This window comes from Carcharodon carcharias, assembly GCF_017639515.1.
Source record: "Carcharodon carcharias isolate sCarCar2 chromosome 37 unlocalized genomic scaffold, sCarCar2.pri SUPER_37_unloc_1, whole genome shotgun sequence".
NCBI classification, from domain to species: domain Eukaryota; kingdom Metazoa; phylum Chordata; class Chondrichthyes; order Lamniformes; family Lamnidae; genus Carcharodon; species Carcharodon carcharias.
Window position 1 is genome coordinate 5,563,124 of NW_024470758.1, and position 14,880 is coordinate 5,578,003.

General features: G+C 45.0%; 1 protein-coding gene across 1 annotated transcript; it reads right to left on the reverse strand.

The window, feature by feature from the left end:
- Positions 1-11,935: 11,935 nt before the first annotated feature.
- Positions 11,936-13,750, reverse strand: LOC121274504 (histone H2B 1-like). The gene is made up of 3 exons (XM_041181843.1): positions 13,680-13,750; positions 13,270-13,464; positions 11,936-12,297 (listed from the first exon to the last, which is right to left on the reverse strand). The coding sequence occupies exons 1-3, from the start codon at positions 13,748-13,750 to the stop codon at positions 11,997-11,999; spliced, it is 567 nt and encodes a 188-aa protein (XP_041037777.1). The 3' UTR covers positions 11,936-11,996.
- Positions 13,751-14,880: the final 1,130 nt, after the last annotated feature.

Sequence of the window (14,880 nt, forward strand, 5' to 3'; positions counted from 1 at the left end):
AAAGGCAGAAATGTAAGAAATACAAAAAGCTTAATATTAGGAGATGGGAATACAATTTGGAAAGTTAAACTGGAAAGAATATTACTGGACAAAGAGATAGAACAGCAGTGGGAATTATTTCAAATGGAGGTCAGTGGACTTCAGGAGAAAAAAATTGCATGAAAAAGATACAGCGCAGCCAATAATAAAACACATCTTCATCTTGAGCTCTCTGCCCGCAGGTAGACCGACTCACAACATCACAATCTTCTTTATGGGAAGGGTAAAGAGGCAGTTCCTGAATCCACCCCAGCTGGAGCAGGGATTGAATCCTGTGCTGTTGACAACAATCTGTTTCACACCAGCTTTCCAGCCAACTGAGCCCCCATGGAGTACTAGTTGCTGGGGCTGCATGCATTTTACATGTATTACAGCACAGTGATGGTAAATGCTGAGCTGCTCAAATCTCAGAAACTTGAAACCCTGCCACAGCTGTTCTTGCAATTTGTATTTTTTATTTCGAGATGCGTGCCTTGAATTCAGTAGTAATAAGACAACTGAGTCTTAGAAGGTTTTTACCAAACTAAATTAAACATTTATTAATAAAATAAACAATTTAAAGTACATACACAGGACTAAAAATTACTACCATAATAACTCCTCGATCTCCTAATTAATCTAGCTCACAGTTACACCTCCGGTAAGGCAACAGTAAAATAACATAGATTTCAACAGACCCAGGCAAAGCAGACAATACCCTGGACAGCAATATTTAAAATGGATTCTCTTTGCTTCAGTTCCTGGAAACAGCAGCTTGGTGCATAGAGGCTGGAGGCTTTTCACACTTGTTAGACCTTAGCAGCCTTCTTCTTATATATGACCTCATCTCTTTTATACAGTTTTCCTCACTTTTTAATGTAAATCTCATTGTTCCAATATGTCATTGCAACTTTATCTTTTAATATAAATCTTCCATAGTACTCCCATTATCAGTAATCTTTGGGAAATATGAAAACACTGTTTGGCTTAAATTCTGTTGGCTCGGTGTAGCGTCTTACAATCTCTTTGAAATTCATGACTTTGGTTTCTCTAAAAATGCAAATGTTCTTCACACCTCACATTCTAAAACTTCAGCCATATTTATGTATTAAGCATTTCAAACCTAGTTTCCCTTCGGATACATCAGAGCACCTAGACCAGCTGTCTATAATTCAATTAAAACCGGCCCCCCATCCCAAACACAATCCCACACAGAAACTAATCCAAACCCCACTATTAACCTACCTTTCCAATAAATCACAGTAATATTATGAAAATTACTTCATGTTTTCATGACATCATGCATGTTGTAATCTGGAGCTAGGGATCATGATGGTAGAGGATGCAATTTCTTTCCATCACATGGTTGATCTGGAATCTCTCCTGCTCTTACCAGCTGTCAATGGAAAGATTTGCAGGCAATCAACCTGGTTGACTCATGTGATAAACAAACCTTTCTTGATCAAGTCTGGGTGTGGGACCTGAACCTAGAACTTAAGGCTCAGAGGCAGGAATTGTACCCATTGCGCTACAAGACCTCCATTCTGAAACATATGGACGAATAAAGAGATAAACAATATGGCAAAATGTGTGCACAAAGTACATTGGCATTAAATGAGAGGAGGAGAGAAGTGAAAATCAGGAGGTTGGGGAAGAAGACAAAACATATTGGGAAGGCAAAGGGGAAGTGCCCATTTAAATTGTCTAGAGATAGGGCAAGACACAGTGAAGTATTCAACAGACAGCTGCTGAAGCAATTCCAGGTATTGATGACCTGGCTTCAGATGCAGAAGCTGGGCATGGGTGGCAACAGTCTGGGGTTGCTAGCTAGCTGAGAAGTAACAGCAAGAGCACTGGCACAGTGGCAAGGGCCAGAGAGTGAATGCTGTCATCATGAGACAGAACTGTAGGTACACAAATGTAGATCTCCAACAAGAGAAAAACCAACCATCACCCCATGATGTTCAATGGTATTACCATCACTGAATCCCCCCACTATCAACATCCTGGTGGTTACCATTGATCAGAAACTGAACTGAACTAGCCATATAAACACTGTGGCTACAAGAGTAGGTCAGAGGCTAGGAATAGTGCGGTGAGTAACCCACCTCCTGACTCCCCAAATCCAGTCCACCATCTACAAGACACGAATCAAGAGTGTGATGGAATACTCCCCACTTACCTGGAAGCATTCAGCTCCCACAACAGTCAAGAAGCTTGACACCATCCAGGACAAAACAGCCACTTGATTGGCACCACATCCACAAACATTCACTGCCTCCACCAATGACACACAGTAGCAGCAGTATTTACCATCTACAAGATGCACCACAGGAATTCACAGAGGCTCCTTAGACAGCACCTTCCAAACTCACGATTGCTACCATCTAAAAGGATGAGAGCAGCAGTTAGATGGGAACACTACCACCCAGAAGTCCCCCTCCAAGTCATTCACCATCCTGACTTGGAAATATATTGCCATTCCTTCACTGTCGCTGGGTTAAAATCCTGGAACTCCCTTCCTAACAGCACTGTGGGGGTACCTACACCACAGAGACTGCAGCGGTTCAAGAAGGCAGCTCACCACCACCTTCTCAAGGGCAACCAGGGATGGGCAAAAATGCTGGCCCAGCCAGCGACACCTACATCCTGTGAATAACAATAAAAAACATGCTGCTCGCAGTCACGGTCATTTGAATGCACAGCTCCTCAGAGATCACAATAACCAGCTGGAGGACCAGCATGTGAGCCTGCATGTCTCTTTGAGTACTGAGTACTGCACACATGATGACAGCAATCTGAGCTGCATGGCAGAGACATGGATCCCGCGACCTGCATCTGAGCTTCAGCTGCAATGTATGTTTTCACTGTTCAAGTGTCAGTTCTGGACCCTGAGTTCAGAATACCTACAAATCTTGCTGCATACGAATACGCTGTGACAAGCTTCACAGAATTTAACTAAGTCACAGTAAGTACAAAAATGTGGCACTTAACAAAGGCAGTGTTATGCAGTCAGTTCAGTCTGGAAGACTGGCCCACAATTCTCCCGTTGACTGCAACAACATCTCTTGCTGTGTTCTTCTTGCTTGTCTTCCTTAAGTTGCACACCTGGCAACTGGAAGCTAGTGCTTATTAACTCTTTCTCAGACACAGCCCATGTGCATGATCAGTGGTGTTTGTGAACTCTGGTTCGGACAGTGTCTGATCAGTTGCTGATTGATTTCTTAAGGGTGATGGTCATCTACTGATGTCACTTCCTGTTATCTCCTGACCGTCCCACTATGATGTCAATTACTACCCGTCACTTTCTGTAATTTAATTAAATTGCATGGCTTTTGACAGAGATAATAGGTTGCTCTCGATGTGTTCTTTGCCTGCTTATTTGAAATAAGGGATCATTTGATGTCATGTCTTAATGATTAATATTTCTGGGCTCATTGTCGCAAATGACTAAATGGTGAATAGGTATCCTGTAGAACTCTCATTAAGAGTATGTTTTGGTTAAGGAAACTGCTTGGTTAAGGAAACAAAGTGTCAAAGAGTCTTAAATTAATACAGAAATTGCAAAGTTACTTCATAAAATCTATAGAGAGTATGTATAAAATGAGTGCATAGAAACAATCCATACGTTAACAATGAGGTAGCCAGATACACTTTTAAAATACTACTTGATTCATTCAATTCATATACGTACATAAGTAATAAGAGTCAAAAGAATTACACAGAGCTTACAGAACCAAAGTGTTACATAGGCTGGTGATATAAACTGAAAGAAAGTGGCTGTTTCTCTTTAAGGCACCACAAGTTAAAAGGCTAAATTAATTTAGGATATAGAGTTGAAAGTTTGTAACCTCACAGTTGTTTTCCTCACATAATAGAGCTTTGTAACTTAAGTAGAACTGATAAGTGTCAATGGCTGTGGAGTTAACGGTTCCTGACCTTAGCTCACCCAACTTTGAAGGTCCAGTTCAGTCTGGAAGACTGGCCCACAATCCTATAATTTGCACACAATTAAAACACAGAAATATAGCTTTGAACAAGCCTAGGGCCATGTGATGCATCTCACTTGTTAAGTAAGGATGCAACTGTGAACAAAGAGCCAGTCATGTGATACGAGTGTCCAACATTGATTAGAATTAAGCAGAATATCATGTGAGGTTAGTTGATTGTTAGCTCTTGATTACTTAGTCATTATATGTAACTAATCTACAAACTAATTATTAACTGTGACCTTCCCTGCAGCAGCACTGAAACAGTTGGGTGAACTCTGCCTGTGCTGCAGTTAACATTGAGACAGCAACCACTCGATGCTCTATCACAGCTGGGTCTACAAGTGCTGTCATGGAGATGGCCAGCACTTCCACACTGGAAAGGAGGGTTCCAAGCTCAGCAAAAAGCCCTTTCCCTCCATTGGAAACTGACAAGTGACTGTCTGGCAGGTCAGACAATAAAACAACCCTCTCTGTGTACATGTTCCTCAGTGTTCTCCTGTAGGCCACTGCATCAAACTCCTAATCTGAATCCACCACAGTGGAACTTGTCAGTGATGGCTGTCTCCGGTGATCTGGAACATGAACTGTCCATTCCTCGGACTGGCTGCAGCCCACCCATGCCCAGTGACTCAGTACATGCAGATCCTGACTGTACATTACCCTGTAAGCAATGCGCTGTGCCAGGATCTGAGCTGGTGGCTGCAAATGTCAGACCAAGTGATGGTGTTTCTTCCTCCGAGGTCTGCAGCAGATCACCCCCTTCTCAAGAGCCTGCACTGACTGGCCAGGTGGCAGTTCTGAGGTAGCTGAATGCAGAAAATCAGAAGGGAAGAGTTGGGGTGAGGGAAGGTGCAATGGGTGGCAAGCACTCGGCCTATGCTCACACCATCTACAGCTTTTACCTCATGTCAAATAGCAGGAGGAGGGTGAGGTGGGATGTGAGAAGGGCCAGAAGGCAGGAACATACCGTCATCCTCAATGGTATCGGCCACATTCAATTCAGCGGCATCTGTAACAGCTGCTTCCATGATACAGATCACTGCCTCCTCCAGAGGGCTCAGGTGATGCAGGCGTGCATGTCCTCCTCTGATTCTGCTCTGCTCCCTGTGGTTATGGTTCACATTGTCCTGTGAAAGACCAAATAGAGAATGTCAGAGTGTGTGCGGAGTGTTTGAGTGATTTGTGTTTGAGTGATGTGGGTAGCACAGTTGGAGGAGGTGGAGTTGTGTGAAGTCTGTGAGAGCTGTGTGCGAGGTTGGCAGCATTTCTGAGTGTTTGAGGTGGAGCATCTGAATGTTAGACCCAAGTCCTGACCGCCCGGGATTGCTAGTGGGTGAGTGATGGGAGTGTGGTGTATGAAGCAGTGTGAGAGGTGGCTGCTGTGGTGTGTAGGGAATGTCACGTGAAGATGTGGCAAACAGTCAGGATGATACCAATCGACTACAACAGGACAGAGATAGACTAGTAGAACGGGCAGGCAAGTGGGAGATGGAATTTAATACAGAGAAGTGTGGGGTGATGCATTTTGGAAGAAAGGATAGGGGGAGGAAATCAGTTCAAAATAGTATGCAAGGTCATAGGGATGTGGGGGTTTATGTACATGGGTCTTTGAAGGTGGAAGGAAGTTTTGAGAATAATTAGCAAAACATTTGGAATTTTAGGCTTCATAAATAGAGGTATTGAGTACAAACACAGGAAAGTTATGATGAACATTTATAAAGCCCTGGTTAGGCTACAATTAGACTATTGTTTCCAGTTCTGGTCACTATGCTTTAGGAATGAAGTGAGGGTCCCCGAGAGGGTTCAGAGGAGATTTCCCGGAATAGTTCCAGGGATAAGGTGAGGTTGGAGAAGCTGGAGGTTGGAGCTGGGGTTGTTCTCCTTGCTGAAAGGGAGATTGAGAGTAGGTTTGATAGAAGTTTACAAGATTACGACTGTGTCAGATAAGGTAGACAAGAAAACCTGTTCCCATCAGCAAATCGTACAAGAACTCAGGTACACAGATTTAGAGATTATGTCAAGAGACATTGAGGATGGGGGCGGGGAGGGGGTATTGCAGAGTCTGGGGGAGGGAGAAATGAAGCACATTTTATTTTTGACTCAGCAAGTGGTGATGACCTGGAAGTTGCTGCCTTCGAGGTTAGTAAAAGCAGAGGTAAACAATGGTTTCAAAAGGAACTTGTTTGAACACTTGGGGGAATTAAACATGCAGGGATATGCTCATCGAGCAGGTCAATGGGACTGGCTGGATTGCCCTACACAGAGCTGGCTTGGACTCTTCTGTGCTCTATGACATCATCATTCATGACCAAAGTGAGGGAATTGAGCTTCAGGTGACCCTGCTGTCAGCTCATTGGGGTTAGACTCTGGGAACTGACTACCATAATTGCCTTCTGATGGTGTTGCTTTAGGGCCTCTGGCACAGAACACCCCCACCCCACACTTCCCCATACACTGCAGTGAAGTGGGCTGTCTCTTCCATCCAAGCCCTGGACTGTTGCCTTTAGAGCTGCATCCATGGAACAGTAGCCATGCAAAACTGCCTTTCCCCCCTTTCAGGTATTCAGCAAGCTAACCTCACAAAGGCTACACTCATGGACATGCGTATAGAGGACGAAGGGCAACACCTTTTGCCCGTAATACGGTGTGTGTGTGTGTGTGTGTGTGTGTGATTATAAAAACAGCAAACTCGCCGAGATTAGATACAGAACATTTCTACTCCAGCATCCTGATACTGTCTGTGAGGAACTCCATGGAAGATAATGAAAACTCTCTTCATGCTGATTCAATTTCTGCTCCCGGCTCAGCCAATTCCTACTGCAGGGAATGGGTTTCTCCATCCTGATGGTAAACAACTGCAAATTTCTCCGATCCCTTAACAGCCAGAGAGTATTATTTTCAAACTACATTAGTCTCTTTGAATTTCACAGTTTAATTGTTTGAACATCACAATATAATTGGTTGAGTTGTTATTTATGAAAGACTGAAGAATTTAATGTAAACCAGTTGCACAGGTAAATTCCCTGAATGATTAGTCACTATCTGAGCGGCTGGAGGGGATGGTGGGTGTTGAGGGCTGATCCAAACAGACCAGCAAGAAAAGGGCAGTGCCGAGTTGGTGGATCACAGCCGGATGAGTTACTCAGTTGGGAGACTCTGTAATTGGCCTCAGTACCCAAGAACCACAGTTGCTGCTCTCCATCGCTGCTACCTGCTATAGTGTGAGAGTGCAGATTGTGTGTGAGGACAGAGTTGGCAGTTCCCTCAGTCCCTTTCCTCCACACGCACTGTCCAGTTTAACAGGTGAAGAATGAAGAATTTGGAGCGATACTGGAGGTGTCTGTGGGATCAATCCCCAGGCATGAGTCAGCTTTTCATAATGAGGGCAAGGAGTGAGAGTAAGACAGGTTTATTTGATTTGATTAATACTGCAGCTTTCACACAGATTGGGGTGTGAGAACACAGATTGTGTAGATAAGAGAAGTGGTTAATTTATCCATTGTCACTCTGCCTCAATTGGGAGTTGAGTGAACAAATTGTGGGTTGATGTCCCACTCCAGTACATCCAGACCAGCACTGGGGGAGTGCTGCACTGTTGGAGGTGTCATATTTTGGATGAAGAGTTAAACTGAGACCCTGTCTACCTGTTAATGCCAAAGGTTATATCTGGTACATTATTTGAAGAGCTGGCAGTTCTCCCAGTGTCTTGGAAGAACATCACTCTCTCAACCAACATGACCAGAAACTCCTCACCCCGTCAAATCTCATTCACTCTTTGTGAGACTGTGCTGAAAGCTGATTGGCTGCAATGTTTCCTATAAAACAGTGTCACTACTTCAGAAGCAATCCCCAGTCTGTGAAACTCTTTGGACTCTGCTCATGACAGGAAGTGTTCGATATAAATGTCCGATCTTTCATTTCACTCTCTTTGGTCTGAGATTGTGGGTGTGGTGGGGTCCAATCTGAGAAAAATCCCTTGGACTGCCCTTCAGGACAGAGAGTGAATGTGTACAAGTCGAGGGGAGGGAGGGATGCGTGGGTTTTAATTGAAAATAAAAGGGGTAATGTTGATGTGTGATCTGAGAGAAGACAGGGGTCTTAGGGTGTCAGCACTCTGACCATTCACGGAGCAAGCTATCTCACAAATATCAGAGGCGGGAGAAGTAGCTAAGGTTATGGAAGGGGTTTAATCGGATGAGGAAAGTGGGTTGGGAATTTGTTCATGGGGTGGGGAAGGGTTTCAAAGGGAGGATCAGTAGCTAAGGGGGCAGAGAAGGGGTTGGGAAGAGGAATGTTTTCGATCGTACGAACATATGAAGATAAGAATTCGGAGCAGGAGTAGGTCAATCAGGCCCTCGAGCCTGCTCTGCCATTTGATAAGATCATGATCGATCTGATCGTGGCCTCCACTCCACATTCCGACTGTCCCGATAACCTTTCACTCCCTTGTTAGTCAGGAAAAAAAATCACCCTGGCTGCTGAAATTTCAATAGGATGGACATTGTTGCAGATTGAAGGAGCATCTCCTTCACTCCCATTGAGGGAGCAGGAGAATTCAGCGGAAATTGCTCACTTTTCATGGCTTCCTGGGAATTGACCAAGTTTTGCTGGAAGCAGCAGCGAGACAGGGACTGGAATCCTCGGCCCTCAGATTACAAAGCTGATGCTTTTACCAATGGGTTAGAGGCTGGGGAAAGGGCTTTACCTGGTGGGGAAGAGTTTCAGTGGGTGGGGAAGGAGATCAGGAGGAGGAGACTAGGGTGCAGTGTTGATGTGAGGGGGGTTGGGGCTTGTTGAGTGGTGCAGGGCTGGAGAAGGGTTTCAGAGGGTGCAGCCATCACATACTAAATTGGCTGAGTGGCCTCTTCAGTGTTTTCTGTGACTCCTTTCTATGTTTCTATGGAAAAAGAAAAATCTTGCATGTATGTATTTTCCTTCACAAACTCACACATCCCAAAGAGCTTTACAGACAATGAATTCCTTTTAAAGTGTAGTCATTGCTGTGGGAAATAAAGAATCTATATTTCACTGATGCCAATTAAAACAGCAACTGGACTGTGTAAAGCCAGAGGGTGAGAGAGAAGGAACCCGGGAGAGAGGAAGGGGGAAAGAAATGGACGGAATTGGATCCAGGTAGGGGAAGGAGGAAAGCAAGATATAGGCAGAGTGGTTTCGGGAGGGAATTCCAGAGCTTAGGGCCCAGGAGCTGAAGGCACGGCCACCAATGATAGAGTGATTAAAATCAGGGATGTCTTGAAATTAGTGGAGCTCAGATTTCTCAGAGCATTGTCGGGCTGGAGGAGATTCCAGAGATAGGAAGAGGTGAGGTCATGAAGGGATTTGAAAACAAGGGTGGGAATTTTATAATTGAGACCAGGAGTCGTAGGTTAACGTGCACAGGGGTGATGGGTGACTGCCATTTGGATTGAACTCAGATCCAGGAAGCAGTTTTGGATGAGCTTCACTCTCTGGAGGGTGAAAAATGGGAGGTTGGCCAGGAGTGTGTTTGAATGGTCAAGTCTAGAGGGAACAAAAGCATGGATGAGGGTTTGAGCAGTGGATGAAGGTTTCAGGTGCAGGTGAGTTGAGGCATAGTGACATGGGAAGGTTGTGGCATAGTAGTGTTGGTAATTATTGGTAATTAACTCGATTGGTAATCCAGAGACCCAGGGTAATGCCCTGGGGATGCTGGGTTCGAATCCCACCACGGCAGATGGTGGATATTGAATTCAATATAAAAAAAGTCTAATGATGACCATGAAACCATTGTCGATTGTTGTAAAAACCCATCTGGTTCACTAATTCCCTTTAGGTAAGGAAATCTGCCGTCCTTACCTGGTCTGGCCTACATGTGAGCCTCAAAGGCAATTAGGGATGGACAATAAATGCTGGCCTAGCCAGCGACACTCACATTAAAATAAAATGTACAACGTTACTGACCTGGAAATAGGGGATCTTGGTGAAGGAACTGATATGTGTTCAGAAGCTCATTTTAGGGTCAAACGATGTGCCGAGGTTATGAGAGTTTGTTTCAGTCTCAGACAGTGACCACGGAGAGGGATAGAGTCAGTGACTGGGAATGGAATTTATAGTGTGGTCTTTGGTCTGCTGAATATTTAGTTGGGGGAATTTTCTGCTTATCCAGTATTACATGTTGGATAAGAAGTCTGATCATTTAATGACAGTGCAGGGGTTGTGAGAGGTGATGGTGAGCTGGAGCTGGTGTGATAACATGTGATAACTAACACTGTGTTTTCAGATAATGTCACCAAGGGGCAGCATATAGATGAGAAATAGGAGGAGCCAAGAATAGATCCCTGGGGGATTCCAGAGGTAACAAGAGCAGGAATGGAAAGAGAAGGCATTGCAGGTGATACTCTGGAAAGATAGAATGGGACCAGACGAGTGCAGTCTGACCCAGCTGATCAATCCCTCCTCATCCTTCTCGACCTTTGACACTGTTGACTTCACCATCCTCCTCCAATGCCTTTTCACTGTCAGGTCAGTGTTCACAGCAGGTGAAGATGATAATGTACCTGATATTCCAGGGAAACCAATGATGATTCAAGGACTAGGGGTCAGTAAAGTTAACAAGTGTAGTGGAGACGTGAGTTCTTGATCACCTGTATCTTGGGAGGCAGCACATCCACCTCAATGTGTGTGGTGAGTGTGACAGGATTGAGGCATTCTGCTCAGTCAGGAACACCCAGACTAACTGTAAGAGAGAAGCTGTAACTCAAACCAAAGAATGAGGGATATCCACTCAGAGTAAACTGAACCCCAGAGAGAGAGCACAGGGAAATCCCAGCCCTGTATGTGCTGAATGAGCTACTTTCACCAGGTGTGGTGCAGTGACACACAGGCATACAGTCTCTATTCCCAGCCTGTGCTCAGTGAGGTGCTCTCACCCAGGCACTGAAACCCACACATGGAGCACAGGAAGATCCCAGTCTCTGTGCTGAGTGGTCTGACTCCAGGGGTTTGATGAATTACTGCAACACCTCCACTGGTGAGGCTGGTGAACTGCAGCATGACATGTTTACATATAAATCTGCCATTGGAAACCCTGAGCAGAGAATTCCAAAGATTCACAGTGATGAAATTTCCCCTCATCTCAGTCCTAAATGATTATTATCTGAGACAGTGCCAGTGTTTTAGATTCCCCAATCAGCGGAAACAATCTCCCAGTTTTTACCACATCAAGCCCCATTCAGAATCCTGTTTGTTTCAATGAGATCGCCTCTCATCCTTCCAAACACTAGAGAGAGAAAAAAAAGCCCAATTTGTCTCATCGTAGGACAATCGCCACATCCCAGGGACTTTAGTGAAACTTTGCTTTGGTTTTAAAATTCACTCCCAATTCAGTTTGATTGTTCCTTGATAGTTTCACAATCTGTAATGGGCAGGTAGGAAGACCCATTCACAACATTCTGTAACAGGACTCAGTCCAATTCAATCATTGTAAAGATAACACATCACAGATTAGAGATTGATGCCTGGGGACAGGAGCAGCCGAGGGAGTGAATCCAGAGTCCAGGCCTCTGGTGTAAGAAGTTAGAAAGTGACATTAAAGCTTCTGCACTCCAGCGGTTAAAGGTTAATGAATTAACATTTCCCAATAAGTAAACACACTGGAAAAGGAGAAGACTGACACATTCCCTTTAAATCCACTTTAACTGAGTGGGAGAAGGCGGAACATTAACAGGTGAGGCCAAGAAATTGGACAAAGGGTCAGGGACCAATGTTCAGTTTACATCACAAACACTGAATAGAGAAACAGACATTGCGCTGGTACAGAAACTGCATTTTGGAGAAACGTGTGATCGGATTGGAAAGCATTGGAAAAGTGACCTACAATCCTCCAGCAAGATATTTATCATTAACTCAATAATGGGAAAAGATGGTGCAGCTTTTTCAGAGAGATTGTGGGTGGCTCTTAAAAGAGTCGTTGTGTTGTGAATGTGTTTTTCAGTCAGTTCTGGGGTTTTACTTGGAGCTGGTGTACTTGGTCACCGCCTTTGTCCCTTCCGACACGGCGTGCTTGGCCAGTTCCCCGGGCAGCAGCAGGCGCACGGCGGTCTGGATCTCCCGGGAGCTGATGGTGCTGCGCTTGTTGTAATGGGCCAGGCGGGAAGCCTCACCCGCGATGCGCTCGAAAATATTTTTCACGAACGAGTTCATGATGCTCATGGCCTTGGAGGAGATGCCGGTGTCGGGGTGAACCTGCTTCATCACTTTGTAGATGTAGATGGAGTAACTCTCCTTCCTCAAATTTTCCTGAATATTCCTGCCCTTTACTCAGAGGTTTCTTTCACCCTTTCTTGGCAATTGTTGCCTTCTTCTCTTCTTTTTTTGCCTCCAGAAATACACTTTATTCATGTGTAGGAGTACATTGCAAACCATTTCAACTTGAAAATTACCGCAAGCGCAACAAAGTTCAACTTGTCCCCACCCCTAGGTGCCTCTCCACAGTTGTAATTCCCCTGATGTTTATAATATATGTTCCATGTCAGGAACACAGCCCAAGGGCAATTTTTTTCAAACTGAAACATTATAGAAACTGCAACAGAATTCAACTTGCCTTCATGCAGCAAGTTCTTCTCTGAGGTGCTTCAATCCAATTTCTGTTACTCTTGATATTCACAAAGGACAATCAATGTCAGTCATACAGCCCCAGGGGTGCTATAAAATTCTTCAGGCCCTCAGTGCACCATGGGTTAAAGGCATTCAGCAGTGACCTTTCCCCATTGAACCTCTGTGGTGGCTGTTCCAAGCTTTAATGTGTTCCTCAGCACATAGTCTTGGATCTTGGAATGTGCCAGTCTATATCACTCAAAAGATAGGCAAGTTTCGGGCAGACCAAAGAGCTGATGATCCTCCAGCTGCAATTGATGTTTATCTTGGTGTGTGTCCCTGGGAACAGGCCATAGAGCACTGAGTCCTCCATCACAGAGCTGCTCAGGATGAACCTCGACAAACACCACTGCATCTCTAGCCAGACCTTCTTGGAAAAGGTACATCCCAGAAGGAGCAGAACAATGGTCTCTTCTCCACTACAGCCACTGAGTGTGATGAGCAGAAGGGAAGAGACTTCGGGCTTGTAGGAAGGACATGATGGGGAGGCCCTTCTCACCACCAGCCAAGCTACATCCTAGGGGTTGTTTGAAAGTTCTGGTGATGAGGCTTTCTGTCAAAAGACTTTGATAGTTCACTGAGCAGGCTATCTGACAGAATCTACTATCGCCTTATCCTGCTGTACCTGTAGATCTGTAGCAGTGGGTACCACAGCTGGATGGAGTTGTCCTCAAAGGTGTTTTTCTGCATAAAATTTTCCACAAGTGATAGGTGGTGTTCCACGTTAACACGGCCAGACCCATCCTTGTGACACCGGGTCAGGTAGAACCTCAGCACATATTGACAGTTGCTGTTTGCTTCCCGGGGGTCTATGCACAGCCTGATGCAGCCACACACAACAGGGCCATTAGGATGAGGGTGATGTTGGTCACATTTTGTCCCCATTTATCTAGAGGTTTGTATGCCATGTCCCTGTGAACATGGTCCATTTTCAACCTCCAGATAAAGCAGAAGATAGTTCGGGTGATCACCACAGTGTAGGAGTGATGAAAGGGCCAAACCTGCACCATGTACAACATCAAGAGTGTTTCATACCTGATGAGCAGTTTCTTAGCAGTGATGCAGAGGAAGCGTCGCTCCCACGTGCCCAGTTTTTCTTTGACCATAGCTCCTTGCTCCTTTCAGTCTCCAGTGCATGCCCAGGACCATATCCCCAGCACCTTCAGGCAGCCTGACCTGACAGTGAAGGGGACAAAGGAATGGTCAGCCTAGGTCCCCAAAGAACATGATGTCACTCTTGCCACAATTTAGCTTGGCTCCCGAGGCCAGTTTGAACCAATCACAGTTCTGTACACTATCAGTGGATCCAAGCAGAAGACGATGACGGTGTCCCTGTACAGGGAGGCTTTGACCTGAGTGCCTCCGCTGCCTGGGATTGTCACCCTTCTTATACCCGAATCCCTCCTGATGGATTCAGCAAAAGGTTCTATGCAAAATATGAACAGGAGAGGGGAGCGAGTGCTTCAAATTTATCAGAAAGATTTCCAATTCTCACCCATTGGCTGAAACTGCACTACTGAGGTTTATATAGAGCAGCTGGACCCAACTGCAGATTCCCTCTCCAAACTCCATTTTGGAGGGCGGATCCATCAAGTAGGTGTGTAATATTCTGCCATTGGCCTTCTCCTGGCCCACGCTGATGAGGTAGGTCTCCAGCTGCTCCAATCCTGCAATTATTGCCCTGAGTAGTGAGGGGCTATCAGATATCTTCTTGCCATACAGCGCAGGTCTAGTCAGGGTGGATCACCAGCCCCACAGCCGATTGGAAATGGCCTTGGACAGAATTTTGTGGTCCACATTAAGCAGTGAAATGGATCACACATTTCTAATTTCTTCCCTTTCCGGCTATTCAGCAATTGGATTTCTATTCTGTCTCTTCAGATATTTGTCCTCTGTAGCTAGTGAATGTGGCCTATCAGTAACTGATATTTGGATAAAGCTTTTAATCTATGTCAGTTTGAGCCAGTTGATTACAACAATTAATTCATAACATTTAATCTCCAATTTATGGTTTTAAATCTCCATACCATGCAGCTTCAAAGGAAGTGTTTTCTGTGTTCCTGTCAGTCTCTCCTACGTCAGTCTATATTTTAATCTGCACCTGTCAGTCTCTGCTACATGAGTGTGGGTTTGACTCTGTCTCTTTCAATCTCCCAAATGTGGATGGGGCTTTTCATCTGCTATTGTCAGTTCCTGATAGGTGACGATCTGTTTTTGTCTGTATTTGCCAATCTTT

Bases quoted from the DNA above. Each gene is read 5' to 3' on its own strand.
- LOC121274504 (XM_041181843.1), bottom strand. From the start codon at position 13,750: ATGGTCAAAGAAAAACTGGGCACGTGGGAGCGACGCTTCCTCTGCATC. The intron at 13,465-13,679 runs GTATGAAACACT...TGGCTGCATCAG, and splicing joins GCTAAGAAACTGCTCATCAG to GCTGTGCATAGACCCCCGGG. The intron at 12,298-13,269 runs GTACAGCAGGAT...AGTAAAGGGCAG, and splicing joins CCACTGCTACAGATCTACAG to GAATATTCAGGAAAATTTGA.